This window comes from Xenopus laevis, chromosome 5L, assembly GCF_017654675.1.
Source record: "Xenopus laevis strain J_2021 chromosome 5L, Xenopus_laevis_v10.1, whole genome shotgun sequence".
In the NCBI taxonomy this organism is placed as follows: domain Eukaryota; kingdom Metazoa; phylum Chordata; class Amphibia; order Anura; family Pipidae; genus Xenopus; species Xenopus laevis.
In genome coordinates, this window is record NC_054379.1 from 108,690,470 (window position 1) to 108,709,276 (window position 18,807).

At 39.0% G+C, this 18,807-nt stretch overlaps 1 protein-coding gene across 1 annotated transcript; it reads left to right on the forward strand.

The window, feature by feature from the left end:
• Positions 1–567: 567 nt before the first annotated feature.
• On the forward strand, positions 568–17,281 carry LOC108705318 (fibropellin-3-like). The gene is made up of 7 exons (XM_018242158.2): positions 568–734; positions 10,540–10,608; positions 13,337–13,462; positions 13,651–13,761; positions 13,904–14,020; positions 14,818–14,931; positions 17,157–17,281. Exons 1-7 carry the CDS (start codon positions 662–664, stop codon positions 17,279–17,281), a joined length of 735 nt encoding a protein of 244 aa, XP_018097647.1. The 5' UTR covers positions 568–661.
• The last annotated feature ends 1,526 nt before the right edge of the window (positions 17,282–18,807 follow it).

Here is an 18,807-nt window from a genome sequence, read left to right on the forward strand (position 1 = left end):
TTACAATATGGAGGTCACTGAACTGTGCATATTTAATATATTTGAAAGTTGCCTGTTTCAGGCAAACCCAGAATCATATGTGACCCCCTTTTGAAAACCTGGAAAGAGTAAAAAAAAATGGCAAATAGTTACAAAACTGCAAGAAATAAAAAATGAAGACCATCTGAAAAGCTGCTAAGAATCAGCCATTCTATAAGATTCTAAAAGTTAACTTAAAGGTGATGTGAATGCAGCATGTTTTTTGATTCCTTAGATTTTTATAAACAAGAATATATTTCATCTAATAAGAGTTAAAAGAAAAATGCAGAGGAAACTAATAACATCAAGCATTCTTGGATCATTTGTTTGTTTCACATATATATATATACTGTAGATTAGTGTTCCACAAACTGGTTAACCTGTGCATTCCATTACATTTATGTTGAGTGAAAGGTAACAGGGGCAGATGATGTGAATGGTGTAAATATCCAGCATTCTATACCTGTATTTCCTGGTGATGTGGGAGTGGAGTGGGGAGGAAATTAACTGACTTGTGATCCTCTTCTCCTCTATAGTTACCTGCAAAGAGACAGCTCTAAGCACCTGTTACTCTACCAGCAAGCATATCACCTTCCTGGACTATGTTTTAATATATGGGGACTTGTACTATAGGGAATAAAGAATGGGAAAATATATCATCTGGATTTTTGTTCTCACCAGCCTCTTAGCAGTTTCTGCTACAGATTCAGTTACAGGTAAAAAAAAATTAGATTTTTTGGTGTACATACAAATATGTTTTATTTCCTTTTATAAGAATTATCATACAGTATACAGTATGCACATGTTTAAAAGGAGTTCAGATATGGGACCTGTCATTTCTGTAATGCATACCTTATGTCTACTAGAAAATAATGAAAATATTAAATAAACCCAATAGGCTGGTTTTGCTTCCGATAAGTATTAAGTCAGAAAAAAGGAGAAAGAGAACAAAAGTTGGGGAAAGGAATGGTTGTGTATGCCTTGTAATGAACAGCTAGGGAATACAGTAGAGTGTGTTATTAACAGAGAGAAGCAGAGAGGTACTAATTTAGTAACCACTGTCTCAATGATGGGGACCATAAAAGAAGTTGCAAAGAGTGAGAACCAACTGCAGCTTGTTCAATCTATAGCCACCGTCTGTAGTTTGAAATGATATGCCATTGGGAAAGGTGTTCTAATATACTGGCATATTAATAATGACATATTTGGGAGGCACATTCCACCCTATTCATAGGATCTATGTAATACACTTCTTGCCAGTCTAGTTTTTTTCCCCGCCAGATCAAGTTACATATAAAATTGTCTACTTTATTAAAAAAGAATGTAGGGAAAGTAATGGACATTGTATGAAAGATATATTATCATTTTGGAAGTACTAGATTTTGATTTGATTTGTTGCCCATAGTGTACATTTAGGGGCAGATTAACTAAGCTCGAGTGAATAGTTTGAATAAAAAAATATTCAAATTTCGAAGTATTTTTTTTGGGTACTTTGACCATCGAATTGGTCAAATTCGATCGAATTAGATCGAATCTAATGATTCGATTGATTCAAAGTAAAAATCGTTCGACCATTCGACCATTCGATAATCAAAGTATCGTCTCTTTAAAAAAAAACTTCATTGTTCGCCAGATTAAAACTACCGAAGTGCAATGTTAGCATATGGGGACCTCCCTAGCACTTTTCTAAGTTTTTTTGATAGAATAAAAATCCTTAGATTGATCGCTTAAAATTGTTTGAATTTTTATTTGATCATTCGATCAAAGCTTTTGCGCTAAATCCTTCGAAATCGAAGGATTTTATTTCGAGGGTCGAATTCGAGGGTTTTTTAACCCTCGAAATTTGACCCTTGATAAATCTGCCCCTTGATCTTTCAGGTTTTTTTAATATATACAAGCTAACTTTTCTTTTCCATAAACATTAAGTTGTTTTTTATTTCTTATACTGGATAAGTTTAACCATATTTAAAGAACTATAGAACTAAGCAATTAAACAAATTGCTCTAGTTCTTGGAGTTTAAGAGTGAGCATTTCTATGAGTCTTTTTTTATTGATTTTGGAAGTTAAAGCAATCATAGTCGCTTTATGAGTGCACCAAATTATCCTTGGAGATATTGCATCATTTTGGTTGGTGTCAAACTATCATTTAATTTGAGATTCAGCAGAGTTTATAGTATCTTTTATGTTCAGTAATGAGGTGTTAAGCCTTCACAATGGATTATAAGAAATGAAAATCTTCCATCTTTAACACATGAAAATATGGTGGTAGATATATGTACAAAAAATTGCAGGAAATATAACTTAGTGCCATATACATCTTCCCTCCTGCTAATTATTGACAATGCAGAATACCCTCCAGGTAAATTAGATAAAGGGTACAAACAGACCTTTGGAATATGGTTTCTCAGATTACACCATTTATTGGACTCTGAAAGTGGTAAAGAACCAATTATAATTACTACTAAAGATCATTGGTCTAGCAGATACAACCAAATGAATACACGGTTTAGAGTAAAGAAACATAATAAATTAAAAATTAGAAGGTTATCGAAATTTGAGGAGCTGTGTTCACAGTCTGCCCAAATTAGACATGGCCAAGAAACAATTTATAAAATACTAATAGAGGAGAAATACTGTTCCTGCTTTTACAAAAGCTTGGGAAAAATTTGAAATATAAGTTTATCTACTGAGAATTTGGGGAACATTTTTGAACAATAGCAAAATGTTCCATAAGCAGTAGATGTTGAGAGTCTTCTTACAGACTCTAGATGGCATAGGACCCCTGTGGTCTTATACAAAATGGGACTTATGACAAATGTTGCAGATGTGATTCATATGCAGGCACTTTGGAACACATTTGGCTTACTTATTATTACATGATTTTGGTACCAGGTGTGATATGGTAAAAGGAAAATGCATGTTAGTTCAGGGGTTAAGGGCCCTGGATGAAGGATATGGCAGTTAAGAAACTGCATTGTTATTCTTCTTTAGGGTATCCAGGGCTGGAATGGAGGGAAGGATCTGGGCGGGCCTTCCATTCCACTCCAGACTGACCTGGGTGTGGTGTTAGCTACCTGCTCATAAATTAATCAGGTGTCTAATTTCAGTGTGTGTGAGGGGCTGAGGAGCCTGCTGTGAACTCAAACTGAGAGTGACACAGAGAGATCATTACAGATTTGCCTGTTTAAAACTACAAGCCTGGAGCCATTGCTTTGCACACCAGACACTGAGGAAACTGAGCTGAATCAGTAAGTGCTGGACTGTGATTTTATTTGCTTTATTTCAATCTGCTGAAACCTTTTCTTTATGCTGTCTGTGTGAACGGCTTCAAATAAAGCAGCCCAGGCTGAATTGGACTGAACTAAGGCTCTGTGTGCTGATTCTGTGCTACAAAAGTGCCGTGGTCAAGATTCCTGCTACCTGAAATCTCACAATTGGTGGAGTTTGCGCTGGCACAAAAAAACAGTTAAATTAAAGGGCCAGTAATATTGGACTGTGTTTTGAAAGGTTTCTCGCTACAACATGGAGAAAGTTTTGGAGCAGCTTATTGTTGCTAATGCAGCACAGCAGCAAGCCAATGCTGCCCAGCGAGAAACAAATTCTTATTTGCAACAAGCTGTTGTGCAGATCAGTGAGGATCAGAAGCGTGCAAACAAGTTGCTGGCTGAACAGCTACAAGCAGAGAGGGAGTCTACTGTTACACAGGTGTCGGCCTTGAGAGATTCCCTGATGGCCCAGCAGGAGTTGGTGCAACAGCTCACACTGAGGGCCCAAGCTGTTCCGGTAGTATCCCAGCATAATTTGAGTGGTACTATCAGAGCCAGTCATTTTCTACAAAAATTGACACCGCAAGATGATGTGGAAGCGTTCTTACACACATTTGAACGTACAGCTGCGAGAGAAGCTTGGCCCAAGGAGCAGTGGGCGGGGCTGTTGGCTCCATTCCTCTCAGGGGAACCCCAAAAAGCATATTTTGATCTGCCAGCCGAGGATGCCGAGGACTATGAGAAGTTGAAGCTGGAAATTGTTACAAGGCTGGGGGTTACCATGTCTGTACGGGCTCAGCGGGTACAGAGTTGGATTTACGTTGCTGACAAGTCGCCCCGGTCTCAAATGCATGACTTAATATACCTGGCGAAAAAGTGGCTGCAGCCGGACACCCTGACTAGTCCCCAAATCGTGGAAAGGGTTGTCATGGATCGTTTCCTGAGGTCCCTCCCGGTGAAAGTGCAAAAGTGGGTAAGTCATGCAGACCCCAGGTCAGCTGACCACCTAGTGGAAATGGTGGAGAGGTACCTGGCAGCTCAGGATTTGGCTGACCCTAAATCTTCGCAGCAACATTCACCCATTAAACCGAGATCTCCCATGGCACTCGGTAGGAACATTCCAAGAGAGAAGGTCGGTACTGGGGTCAAAGATTGGCAGGCCAAGTCAGGAGGGCCTCTCCCTAATAAAAGACTTGGTCAAGAGGCAATTAAGTGCTTTCGCTGCCATAAAATGGGACATATGGTTGCAGACTGTCCTCTTATAGATGAACCAATGCAGTGTGATTTTTCTGTCATGAATAAGAACCAATCATTATTTGCTTATGTTGCATGTTCGGATAAGCCTGTGGTTTATAAGGAAAAGCAAATGTGTGTGGTAACTGTGGGAGGTAAACAAGTACATGCCTTGCTGGACTCTGGTAGTTCAGTTACTTTGATAAAGTCAGGTCTAATACCTCCGGTAATTTGTCAAGGGAAAAAGCTTGCTGTAGTCTGCATACATGGAGACATTAGGGAGTATCCCATAGCAACTATTCAGGTTGATACCTCATTTGGGTCTGTGGCCTGTTCAGCTGGAATAGTTCCACAACTCTTACATGATTTCATAATTGGGAGAGATTTTCCTTATTTCTGGGAACTTTGGGAAAACCAAACTCAGAATAAACCCCAGTCTGTAGATAGTGAGGTTAAATCCTCAGAGAACATTACTACCCAGGACCCCCTTGTTTTTCCCTTTTCTGTGTTAGCGGGAGATCAGGAGAGTGACTCTGAGGACAATTCTGCTCCTGTGGGGCTCAGGATAACCTGAGCCCCACAGACACAGAGGGTCCTCTAGTAGGGATGTAGCGAACCGCCGATAATGTGTTCGCGAACGCCGTTCGCGAACACCGGCAAAAAATGCGAACAGTTCGCGAACAGTTCGCGAACTTCGAACATCCGAAAATCGTTCGAATCGAACGATCGAAGCCATTGATTTCATTCAATCCAATGGCTTCGATCGTTCGATTCGAACGAAAATCCTTCGATTTTAGCGATCGAATGGTCGAACGATTTTGACGCGAACGCCTATTGGCGAACGTCGCGCGACGTTCGCGAACTTGCGGCGGACGCGAACAGCCGAAGTTCGCCGGCGAACAGTCCGCGACATCCCTATCCTCTAGGACTACCTAACCTAGAGGTTCATAAAGGAAATTTTGGTACTGAGCAGTTAAAAGATTCCACACTGGCCAAGGCTAGAGAGAATGTAAAAATGGTGGATGGAAAGCCTACAGAACCTGAGATGAGGCTGTCCTATCCTTATATGGCTATGAATGGAGGGTTGTTATACCAGATGTACAAAAAAGGGGAGGAGGTTATTGAACAGTTGGTAGTTCCCCAACCCTATAGGAGGATGGTAATGGACCTGGCACATGGGCATGTCATGGGTGGTCACTTGGGGGTGGAAAAAACTATTGAGAGGGTTCTACAAAGATTTTTTTGGCCAGGAGTGTACAAGAATATTCGAGATTATTGTGCTTCCTGTCCTGAATGCCAAATTTCTTCACCCCTGCCCCACTTTCGTAGTCCCCTGGTGCCCTTACCAATAATTGAAACTCCCTTTGAAAGAATTGCTATGGATCTGGTGGGTCCCTTAGTAAAATCTGCTCGGGGACATCAACATATCCTAGTGATTATGGACTATGCTACCCGCTATCCTGAAGCAGTTCCATTGCGCAATACATGTGCTAAAACGATTGCAAAAGAGCTAGTTCAGGTATTTAGCCGGGTAGGTATTCCCAAGGAGATCCTGACAGACCAGGGGACGCCATTCATGTCTAGAGTGACTAAGGAGTTATGTAAATTGTTCCAAATCTCACACCTCAGGACCTCAGTATATCATCCACAGACAGATGGGCTTGTGGACGGTTTAATAAAACCCTTAAAGGCATGTTAAAGAAGGTAATAGATAAGGATGGGAGAAACTGGGATCAACTCTTGCCTTATCTGATGTTTGCCATTAGGGAGGTTCCCCAGTCATCTACAGGATACTCGCCTTTTCACTTACTTTACGGGAGACATCCCAGAGGGCTTTTAGATATAGCCAAAGAGACATGGGAGGGAGAAGTGACACCTTATAAAAGTGTGATTGAACACATCTCCCAAATGCAGGATCGAATTGCAGCAGTAATGCCAATTGTTAAAGAACACATGGTGCGTGCTCAGGCCATGCAGCAACAGGTATATAACAGGGGTTCTCGGGTACGTACTTTTGCCCCTGGTGATAGGGTCCTGGTGTTAGTCCCCACAGCAGAAAGCAAATTCCTTGCGAAGTGGCAAGGTCCTTTTGAAGTAATGGAAAAAAGTGGGGAAGTGAATTATAAAATTCATCAGCCAGGAAAAAGGAAGCCTGTGCAAATCTACCATGTTAATTTGTTGAAACCATGGAAAGACAGAGAGTCCCTAACTGCTGAATCTGCTATACTATATGCAAAAACATTCAGTAAACAACCTTTAATTCCAGAGGTAAAGATTGCAGAGACCCTTTCGGGTGTTCAGAAACAAGAGGTAAAAGAATTTCTCATGAGAAATAGAGAAGTTTTTTCAGAACTTCCAGGTCATACCTCTATTGTTGAACATGACATTGTTACTAACCCAGGGGATCATGTAAAGCTAAAACCCTATAGAATACCAGAAGCTAGACGACAGGTAGTAGCAGAAGAAGTAAAAAAAATGCTAGATCTGGGTGTTATTGAAGAGTCATGTAGTGATTGGTCTTCTCCTATTGTACTGGTTCCAAAACCAGATGGAAGTTGGAGGTTCTGCAATGATTTTCGTAAGCTCAATGCAATATCCAAATTTGATACATACCCTATGCCACGTGTGGATGAGCTTATTGACAGGTTAGGTACTGCCCGTTACCTAACAACCCTAGATCTTACAAAAGGTTATTGGCAGATCCCTCTTTCCCAAACGGCTAAAGAGAAAACAGCTTTTGTAACACCAGAGGGAGCATTCCAGTATAGAATGATGCCTTTTGGATTACAAAATGCGCCTGCAACATTTCAAAGGGCAATGGACAAAATTTTAAAAACCCCATAGACAGTGGGCGGCTGCATACCTAGATGATGTTATCATACACAGCCCTGATTGGGATTCACATTTGCCGAGGGTCCAGGCTGTGTTAGATGCTCTCCAGATGGCAGGTTTTACAGCCAACCCAAAAAAAAATGTGCTATTGGGTTAGAAGAGGCTAAGTATCTGGGGTACATCATTGGTAGGGGGGTTATAAAACCCCAAGTTAATAAAACTGAGGCCATTCATGCCTGGCCACGCCCTCTAAATAAAAAGCAGGTCCGAGCTTTTTTGGGGATTACAGGATACTATAGGAGGTTTATCCCAAACTTTGCTACCCTTGCAGCGCCTTTAACAGATTTGACAATAGGGAAAGAATCTGTAATGGTAAAGTGGACACCGGAGACAGAGAAGTCTTTTCAGGCTTTAAAGGATGCATTATGTTCCAAGCCAGTATTGTTTTCACCAGACTTCTCTAAAACTTTTATTGTGCAAACAGATGCATCCGATGTAGGGCTAGGGGCAATTTTGTCTCAGGTTCATAATGGAGAGGAACATCCAGTAGTCTACATTAGCCGAAAATTAAATGAACACGAGAGGAAGTACGCAGTAGTTGAAAAAGAGTGTCTGGCCATAAAGTGGGCACTGGAGGCACTACGGTATTACCTCTTAGGAAGGGAATTTGAGTTAGTGACAGATCACGCACCGCTGAGATGGATGTGTGATAAGAAGTAGACTAATAGGAGAGTTACCCGCTGGTTCCTGGCTATGCAAGAGTTTAAGTTTACGGTAACACATAGGCCAGGAGTTCAGATGAGCAATGTTGATGGCCTCTCCAGAATCCATTCCCTCTTTGGTGCATCTATCCCAACAGTGGGGATGGTACAAGAAAGTAATGTACATAGTAAAGAGTTAAACAGGATATCTGGGAAAGTGCTTGATGGAATATATGTTTCTCCCAGGTTTTTGTCTGAAAAATGTTGGTCATTAGCATAAGGTGGCTTTAAAGTATGGGACTTCACCAGTGTCTCGTCCTCTTGTAGATCACTCTACTAGTGATCTAGGGGGGGATATGTGATATGGTAAAAGGAAAATGCATGTTAGTTCAGGGGTTAAGGGCCCTGGATGAAGGATATGGCAGTTAAGAAACTGCATTGTTATTCTTCTTTAGCGTATCCAGGGCTGGAATGGAGGGAAGGATCTGGGCGGGCCTTCCATTCCACTCCAGACTGACCTGGGTGTGGTGTTAGCTACCTGCTCATAAATTAATCAGGTGTCTAATTTCAGTGTGTGTGAGGGGCTGAGGAGCCTGCTGTGAACTCAAACTGAGAGTGACACAGAGAGATCATTACAGATTTGCCTGTTTAAAACTACAAGCCTGGAGCCATTGCTTTGCACACCAGACACTGAGGAAACTGAGCTGAATCAGTAAGTGCTGGACTGTGATACATTTTATTTGCTTTATTTCAATCTGCTGAAACCTTTTCTTTATGCTGTCTGTGTGAACGGCTTCAAATAAAGCAGCCCAGGCTGAATTGGACTGAACTAAGGCTCTGTGTGCTGATTCTGTGCTACAAAAGTGCCGTGGTCAAGATTCCTGCTACCTGAAATCTCACACAGGTTAAGTTAATTTGTGAGGAAATTATAGGAAGTCAGGTCGACATAACAGCCCCAGCTCTTCTTTTGTTTCACAATATGAAATTGAGGATGAAACAAAAAAATAGTTATTACTACAATTATTAATGGCAGCTTATTCACAAATACTCTTTAATTAGAGAAACAATGCTCCACTATTGATAGATTACTGGTTTGGAATGAATTGCCTGTGAATATACTGCACCTCTCACGTTTCCCATGACTCTCCTGCAGATCTCCCTAGACGGTCAGCACTCGTCAGCACAATGTAAATAGGGTTTTTTAAGACAGTCGCACAAACACCATATTTGTTGCAGGTGGAGGTCTCACCCCTTTTATTGTAACTACCTGTGAATCTGGTGCAAAATGCAAAATGATGCATTTTGACACTGAAATACAACAGTGTCTGCCTGCACCTGAGCAGAAACAAAGCTTCTGGGTGCAGGCGGAGCAGGAGCTGGACAGCAGCAGGACAGAGGATTAAGAAACACAGGTTGAGATCTGATATAATCTGACCCTGGCCTAAACACTTCTCCACTGAAAGAACAATTGTACAGTTTAGTAGCTCTAGTACAACTACTGAGCATCTCACACCTGTAACCGGAGCCATATCTTTTAGCAGCTCTAGCTAGTACAGCCTCGAAATATATTATCACTGAGGCAAAAACTATACCTAATCCCGGTGCATCAACTACCATAAACTCAAAACAGGGATTTGTACCAACTGAGATTATCACAAAAACCGAAGAGCTGAAAACTTCTAGTACCAGTACTTCCAAATAAACACCAACAACTTCAACAACTGTTATACAATCTGCTGGGTACACAATCATGGCACCTGCACTTATTAGTACTACAGCAACAAAAATGCCTCACTTTATTTATCTACTGCTTCTGTAATTTCTACATCTACATGATACAGTAGTATAAGTACACCTGCAAATCTTGTTCATTATACAACTACAATCAACACTACAAGTAAGTTTGAGCTTTATTTTTTATAAAATATTAAATATTCCTTCTGAACATATGTCATTATCATTTTGGTGGGCAGATTTCTGTTTCTACATTCAGCATATTTGCTTTTTTGTAAAACTATATTTTTTCAAAATTTCTGTGGTTTTGTTTAGGTTTACATTTCCTAAGCTTTCTTAAAGCAGCTACATTTCTGGTAAATCCTGGAGCAATTAAAGATCCTCATTAGTGACGGGCGAATTTGCGCCGTTTCGCTTCGCCGGAAAATTTGCGAATTTCGCGCAAAATTCGCGAAACGGCGAAAAATTCGCGAAACGGCGCCAGCGTCTCGTTTTTGACGCCGGCGCCCATTTTTCCGACGCCGGCGCCCGTTTTTTTCCCGCGAATTTTCGCGGGAGTTTCGCGAATTTATTCGCTGGCGGCGAATCGTGCAAATTCACAGCGAATTCGCGCCTGGCGAATAAATTCGCCCATCACTAATCCTCATTCATTTTAACTTGAACCTAACACTAGTCCATGGATGCAATATATCTCTGAAGTCTACTGAGGAGACATTACTTGCACCTAATAAATCACATGCTAATTCACTTTCCAGATAATGCCACTTCTATATGTGTGTGCAAGGCTGGTTTTAGTCCTGACCAAACTAAGACTCTTTGTATAGGTAAGTTCAATAACCCACCACATTTATATCAAATATTTTTTAATTTCTGCTTTTGAAAAAATAGAATGTCTGTTTTAGCAAATTAATATTTATGTGTTCTACAATATACAACACAGTTAATTATTATCACTAAGCACCAATTTAACTAATGACATCAACTCAGCAGTTTACTTCCTTATTTGTGAATGAAAAGTCAAGCAATTTTAAGGATTCAGATTCGGTTCAGTCAGGCACTTGGATACGGCTGAATCCAAATCCTGCTGAAAAAGTCCTGGCCCTGGCCAAATCCCGAACCAAATCCCGGCATCCGTAATTATATCCTTATATTTTACAATAGTGGGTACTTTATTCACTGTATAAACAATGCTTGGTAATGTCATCAGTTATAATCAATGATTAGTGATGTCATTTCTGTCATATGTCTCACCAAAACGTGTGTATTACAATAAATAATGTACCCTCTTTTGTAAAATATGAGGACATTAGAAGCCACCTAGGAGTTCCATGACCTCTATTAAAGCACTCGGCCTTTGGCCTCGTACCTTGATATGGTCATGGAACGCCTCTGGGAATTCTGTTTTACAGTAGGGGTATATTATTCACTATATAATAAACAAAATCCATGCATATGCTGTAATATATCCTTACAAATGGTACTTTGTGATGTCATCTGTTATAATCTGTCAGGTGCTTCAAACATCAGATAAAATGTAACTGAAAGAAAACTAATATACTGTAATATTCTTGAATACTGATATTGTGACCCCTAGTGCTCCAAAACTCACATACAGCTCAGTATGAATATATGCACAGTGTTTACACACAATCCAATACCATGCACAGAGTTCACCTACATGGATTTCACCTATATGGGGGTTATTTATTAAAATCCGAACATTAAAATCTTTTTTATTATACCCCAATACTGCTAAAATCCAACTTTTTCTGGATGATTAGAGTGAAAAACAACCGGAAAATTTTAGTGATTTGGGTTTTCGATCGGTTTTATCGTTTTCCCGAGATCCGATTTTGTTAATGAATAAATAAGCTAAAATCGGTCATGGGAGTTTGGTCATGGTTTTATTTAATAAAATAAATTTGGATTTTAGTACATAACCGCCTATGTGTATAACATACAAATAGCTTGAAATACTAGTTGTGCTATAAAACTACATTTTGTAATGTGCAAGCAACACTTTATAATAATTTGCTTATAATAACATTCACTTTGGTGCCTCGGGCTATTCACAAATGCTTTAAAGGAGAAGGAAACCCTTTTGTAAAAAAACCCTCCCTCCTCCCCCAAGGCTAACTGCCCTCCCCCTGGGGAAATGCCCCATACTTTATACTTACCCCTCGTCACAGATTCTGGCAGCGGACTTCACAGCATCCATCTTCCGTGTCCTCGGTAAGCTGACTGGGAGATCGGTATGTCGGTGCAATTTTGCTGGTTTTCGACAACTGCGCATGCACCGAAATTGATGGAGATTGCCGATCCCCCAGTCAGCTTACTGAGGACCCAGAAGATGGATGCCGTGAAGTCCGCTGCCAGAATCTGCAACGAGGGGTAAGTATAAAGTATGGGGCATTTCCCGGGGGGGGGGGCAGTTAGCCTGGGGGCACATTTATCAAGGGTTAAATTTCTAAGTAAGGGGAGTTTTTTTGAACTCCCATAACTTCGAAATTCTAATTAAAAAAGACCAATTGAAATCTATCAAAAAATGAAACTTTTTTCCGGATGAATAGGCCATTATTCGATCGAATTTGAATATACGAATCAAATTAATAGCGTGTTTGATCGAATTCGCTTGTTTTTCCAAGAAAAAACTTTTCAAAGTCCACCAATTGACTCCAAATAGGTTCTAGGAGGTCTCCCATAGCCTAGAACAGCAATTGGGCAGGTTTTAGATGGTGAATGGTCAAAGTTGAATTTTTAAAGAAGTACACAAAAATTAGTTCGAAATCCAAATTTTTTTAATTAAAATTTTCACTTCGACCTTTGATAAATCTGCCCCTTAGTGTACTTCGACTAGGGAATTGTCCAAATTCAATTCGAATTTGAAAAAAAAATCGAAAATTTGAATATTAAAAATTATTTATGTACTGTCTCTTTAAAAATTCGACTTTGACTATTCACCATCTAAAACCTGCCGAATTGCTGTTTTAGCATATGCGGGACCTTTAGAGCATATTTAGAGTCATTTTGTGGACATTTTGTGGAAAATACTTTAATTCGAATTCGATCAAATACAGTTCAAATTCAAATCGAATGATATAATACAGCCTATTCACCCGAAGTTGAAAAATGCCATTTTTTTTATAAATTTCGGTTGGTCTTTTTTTATTTGAAATTCGAGGTGATGGGAGTTTAAAAAAACTCCCATCACCTCGAAATTCAACCCTTGATAAATTTGCTCCTTTTGCTCCTCTTTTTCCTCTTATTTATTTTTACAGAAAATAATGAGATCAATTGGTTATCTAATACAAGTATTAGAAGGTATACTGAAGGATAAATAATCCTCCTTAGCCATCATAATGGCCATCTACTAAGAAACATGATTCTTGTTAGATTCTTATTAGATTCTTGATTCATTGAAAGCTGAAATTCCTACACAAATAGTTTGGCTAATCACAACTCAAGCAGTTTGCTTGCTTATATATACAGTACATAGTGATTTAAGATGTGTATGTTGAATGGATTTCAGGATATGGGGTTCTTTTCTTGCAGACATTGATGAATGTGCACGGCACACAGACAACTGCCAGCAAGTTTGCTCTAACACGATTGGTGGATTCAGGTGCTCCTGCCAGAATGGTTATGAGACAGACCCAAACAATCCACTGAACTGCAACAGTAAGACATTTTTAAAAGCATATTTTTGAACAAGATTGAGATTTATCCTCCATAAAATCTTATTTTTTCATGCAGCTTTTGATTATTATTAACTTGGTTACAATCATTTATAGAATACATAAAATAAAATAGTGTAAAATATGAAAAAGATATAATGTTTTGCAACTTGTTCATGTTTTTCTTTTCAGAGATTGATTATTGCAAAACCTCCCCCTGCAGACATGGCCAATGCCAAAATGGAGTTTACAGCTACACATGCAGTTGTAACTCAGGGTGGCAAGGAATCAATTGTGACAAAGGTAATATGGGACTAAATAATAAGGGTTTTGTAACTTATATTTCTCTGACAGTCAGACATCCCACTGTCAAACAGTTTACAAAAGCTTAGGTTTCATACCACAGTACCTTAAACTAACTCTTTGTTTTATTTATAATTAAAAGATGTGAATGAATGTGCATCAGCAAATGTATGCAGCCCTAAAGGTAACTGCATCAACACAGTAGGCTCCTATACATGTGAATGTATACCAGGTTGGACTGGACAAATCTGCAATGAAGGTGAGTTTTAATATCATTGTGATGGTAAATAAGACATATATGTTTTAGATTTACTATTTAAATAAGAACCTTAAGGGGGTTTCGTAGTAACAGTTGTTTCTATGCTCCTGTTCCATAACTCATAACAGCCAGTAGTTACCATTTACTGCTCTGTTGATTTTTTATTGGGACTTCTCCCATTGACTTATATGCAACCTCGACAGGTCTGAGATGCCTGATTTTCTGATTCGGACTTTTGCATACTCGGGGTGTAATAAATTCCGAAAAATGTGTGATTTTTTTAAAAGTAAGATTTTATTAAAAAAAAATCACAAATTTTTCGTGATTTTTGCATTCAGAGTTTTGTAAATAACCCCCTATGTGTTGTTAAAACCACGTACTTATTGTATTGCCACATTGTAAAATATATATAAAGAAAAAATAAGAAGCCTTATATCATATTCTATTCTATATGCTTAATTTTTATTAATACACTTTAATAAGAGTTCAGGCAATTGCTCTGAACAATTGGGAATAGTGTTGAACTCTAATACCACTTGAAATGACAAGAAGTGGACCAATGGTTTTCTATCATATCAGTGTATTGTGGGTTGCTATGCATGACCATCCAGTCAGCATATGTAGCTAGAAGAGGGTTTATATTTAAGATAGCTTTAAGGTGTTCACACACACACACAAACGCACACTCACTGTAAAAACTTTTACAGTATACAGAAAACATTTACATTCCACATATAGTTTGAATTTGTCTCTCAATGCTTGGAAATAACACAAGTGTCTGATTTTATTTGTTTCAGATGTAGATGAATGTCTTGCAAATCCATGTAGAAATGGTGGACGATGCAGGAATGGCATGGGAAGTTATATTTGCTTGTGTAATGCTGGTTACGGTGGTGTGAACTGCGATCAAGGTAAAAAGAAGTTACATGACATGTGGGGCCAAGGTGCACCCTGCCATGAGGCAGGGTGAGAACCTTGCCACAGACAGCATTGCACTGCAGTTTATAAAGGGCAGCAAAAAAGCAACTCCTGGTAATATTAAGAGCCACATTTGGCTCTTATAATGCAAGTGGGCGCCATTTGTAAGATAAGGTAAGAGCATGTGGGGGACTTCACAGGAGCCACCTCAGGGCAGCTTTATAGTAGCCTGAATTGCCCCTGGTGGGGCCAGATATTTGCCAAATGTAATCTTACATTCTGTCATTAACAGAGGCCAGAATTAAATATTCAGTTAAATTTTCCAGGCTACTTCTGGAGCCCCTTCTGTGCTGGAGGAGGATGTGGATAATTGTTGTTTGTAACAGTTGGAACATAGATGAAGGGATGGTCAATTCTCAACATATTCAGTATCTAGACAGTCAAACATATGCTATGATTTAGATGAATAAAAAGAAAAAACACTACTAAATTAGAGGGAACTTGACAATCTGTCATGCAGGTTCTTTAGTGTAGGTTGACAAAAGACAAGAGTCAAGAATGCACCTGGTTCAATCCCTCTAAAGGATCACCTGTGGCTTAAGGTTGCTATAGCCTTGCATATTACGCTTGTTCAAGAAATTATCCAAGCCTCTCTTAAAGGCATTAATGGAGTATGCCCAGGGGTGCTTCGCCAATGAGGCGAGTTGAGGCTGTCGCCTCAGGCGGCAGCGCCCCACTAAGTACCAGGGGCAGCAAAAATGCTGCTCCTGGTACTTTAAGAGCGAATTTCCAGGGGAGGGGGGGCAGCAGCCACTGGGAGGGCAGAGGGGCCAGGATCTCCCCTGAGTATGCCATCACAACATCACCCTCAATGCTCTCACCTAGAAGAACCATTTGCATTAATTTAAGTGAAAGTTCTGTTCTTCAAGTCAAAAAGGAGTGGCCTATAATTAATTACCTGTAACGATCATTCAGTAGACTGATCATCACCAACTGCTGAATAGATGCTCTCGGAACCTGCACTGCACAACTTAGCATTTTAGTAATTAGGCCTGATGTTAAACATACAAAACTTTGAAAAATGTGAGATATGTATAGGAATATTTCTTTGCTGTACATAAATCCTATACATAAATACCCAACAACTGTACAAGTCTTCTCTAGTCACTGACACTTGTAACCCAATGCTTGCTGTAAACAGCAAATATCACCAATGGATTTTCCTTGTTTAATGAATACTTGAAAATAACGTTTTTTGATTTTGATTGCAACACTTTAACTTCTTTAAAAGAAGAATGTCATTCAACATTTTATAATATTTAGGTAGAATATTTGTAAAATGGCATATAAATACTTTAAAAATACAGTGTATGCAAATACACTGGGGTCTTTGTGTAATTTGTATCACCATACTTTGTCTACTAAAAAAAATAATTTAACATTAAATAAACCAAATAGGCTTGTTTTGCCACCATTAAGGATTGATTACAGCTTAGTTAAGACCAAGTACAAGGTACTGTTTTATTATTACAGAGAAAATGGATAACATATTAAAAATGTTGAATTATTGGATTAAAATGGGAGAGCTTGCTGGATAAGGTTTTTTTTTGGATAACAGATCACATACATGTACTGTTAAAATGCTTTTAAAGTGCATAATAATTGTTATAAATGTTGCCATCATTATTCACAGCACATTTTAATTTTCTGCTTCAGATTATGATCCATCAATTCCAATTGATCCCTAACAACATTGCAACCTATATTGCAAATTTAAAATTCAGATCTTAATGGATTTACATCAGAAAAAAAACAGAATGGCTTGTGTCTTATTAACCTAGGAAATTCTGTTTACCCTTCCACGAAACTGGATTTATTCAATATTGAATATTGAACTCTAGTAGATAAAATGGCAACATTGCCCATAGATATGCGATTCAATAGAATCAGATCAATCATAATTTTGGGAGGCCCTAGACAATGTATTTCTGAAGGCTTGAACTATGGTTATTAACAGTTTAGTCTGAATTGATCAAAGTGACCTAACAAATTGAAAAATGTTAGCAAAGACTGAATGGCTATGAATTCTGCAGCAAATGCACAGGATTCCCCATTTGATCTTTGAGAATTCTCGCCCTTAGTTAAAATGATTTATAAGTGTTACACGTCAATATAAAAATGTATATTTTATATAGTAAACAGAATCTTTTCTCTGTAGATATTAATGAGTGCCTCAGTAACCCATGTCATAATGGAGCTACCTGCATTAATATGATGTTTAGTTTCTCCTGTTATTGTAGTCCTGGCTACACGGGCAGATTATGCGATCTTGTTGAGTATTAATGTTTCGCTCATGCTACTGGTATCAAAAAGGCATAACACGTTGAGGGATGTGTAAAATAGCCACCCCTAGTATTATGGGCAGACAGTCCCTCAGTGTTATAGACACCTAACTGGGTCCTAAAATACAATTGGGAGGGGTACTGTTTGCTCTTCCTGCTCTAAGCTATGCCCCTTGCTGTTTCTCACAGTGACCAGCAGATGGCATTGTGCTAGGATATAAAAGGCTCTGAAGCCATGCTTTCAGGGTCCATTTTGTGCTAGCTCTGACCTGAACAGGCAGGTAGAGCTCTGTGGAACCTAGACAGGTTAGGTCTAGTAAGAATAGGCTACTCACCCATATAGGTCACTCTAGGAGACAGACAGGTTATTTAGCTGAGCAGCTCAAGGCTCCGATGAGGAGAGTCAGAGGGATTAAGATCCCGGGTACTAATAGCCCAGAAGTAGGGACTAAGTGTATAGGAACAGGGTAGATGTTCATGGTTAAGTTATAAGAACCACTGGTGCCCAATTATTATACCCTGTATCCAGTTACAGTTGCACTACACCCTGCCTCCACACCGTTGCGAGGGCTTACTCCCTAAGATTATAGGTCTCATCCGGAGCACATTTATTGGGAGTGGAGCTCAATAGTGGTGTATAACACACACAATTTACTATAGCGCTACACATGTTTTGTTTTTATCATACTTTTAGCACATTGTTTATTCAAAGCAAATGTATTTTTCAAAGTTTACATTTCTTTTTCCAATATGCCCACTACTTGAAGGTAAATTAATTAATCAGTTACAGTTATGTACAGCTAGCTGTGTTATTACTAATAATAGGGACACTCACACAGTAAAGATATCAATTTCGGGGTACAAGATTTTGTTAAAACTTAGGGACACTTTTACAAACTGTATATATAAGGGATGCACTAATTGCATTTAACCTAAATTCAGTGAATTTGGATTGAGTGCAGTTTAGTAAATTGTATTTATTGTTATTGTTATTATTTAGAATTAGAAGTAATCTTAATGTTTCAAATGATCGTGTAAACGAACAATCTATACCATAAAGCAAGACACAGCTGTTCTTTTTAATCTGAAAGAAAGCACACAGTAACACTAATATCAGGGAATATACTTTCAAGTGAAAGCAGAAAACTGACCATTAAATAAGTAAAGATAGTATTTCTGCTCCCCAAGGCATTCATACATTTCTATGTATTAGATTTATATTTCCAATATATAAGGGGTCATTCACTACTGCAGTTGTGGTTGTGTGAATTCTATTAAAATTACCTGTATCAAGAGGTGTCCCTTGCACTTGTGCTCAGAGCTGTTTGGTCCACCCTGTCTGCTTTTCCAAACTGCATGCAGAGCACCTACTGATAAAGGTGAGCCTTCGAGGTACTGCCATCTATGAAGGTGGCAGGCACTTATGAAGGTGGCAGTAGCTCCCAGTCTCCCACATTGACCTGTGTCCTGACCTGACCAGTTAGCATACTAGCATAAAAACAATATTATTTTTACGGTTAGTGGTGA

What these genes read in the sequence shown, in the direction of transcription:
- LOC108705318 (XM_018242158.2), top strand. Translation starts at nt 662, where the DNA reads ATGGGAAAATATATCATCTGGATTTTTGTTCTCACCAGCCTCTTAGCA. An exon ending in AACTAAGACTCTTTGTATAG is followed by an intron (nt 10,609 to 13,336) that starts GTAAGTTCAATA and finishes CTTTTCTTGCAG; the next exon opens with ACATTGATGAATGTGCACGG. An exon ending in AGGAATCAATTGTGACAAAG is followed by an intron (nt 13,762 to 13,903) that starts GTAATATGGGAC and finishes TATAATTAAAAG; the next exon opens with ATGTGAATGAATGTGCATCA.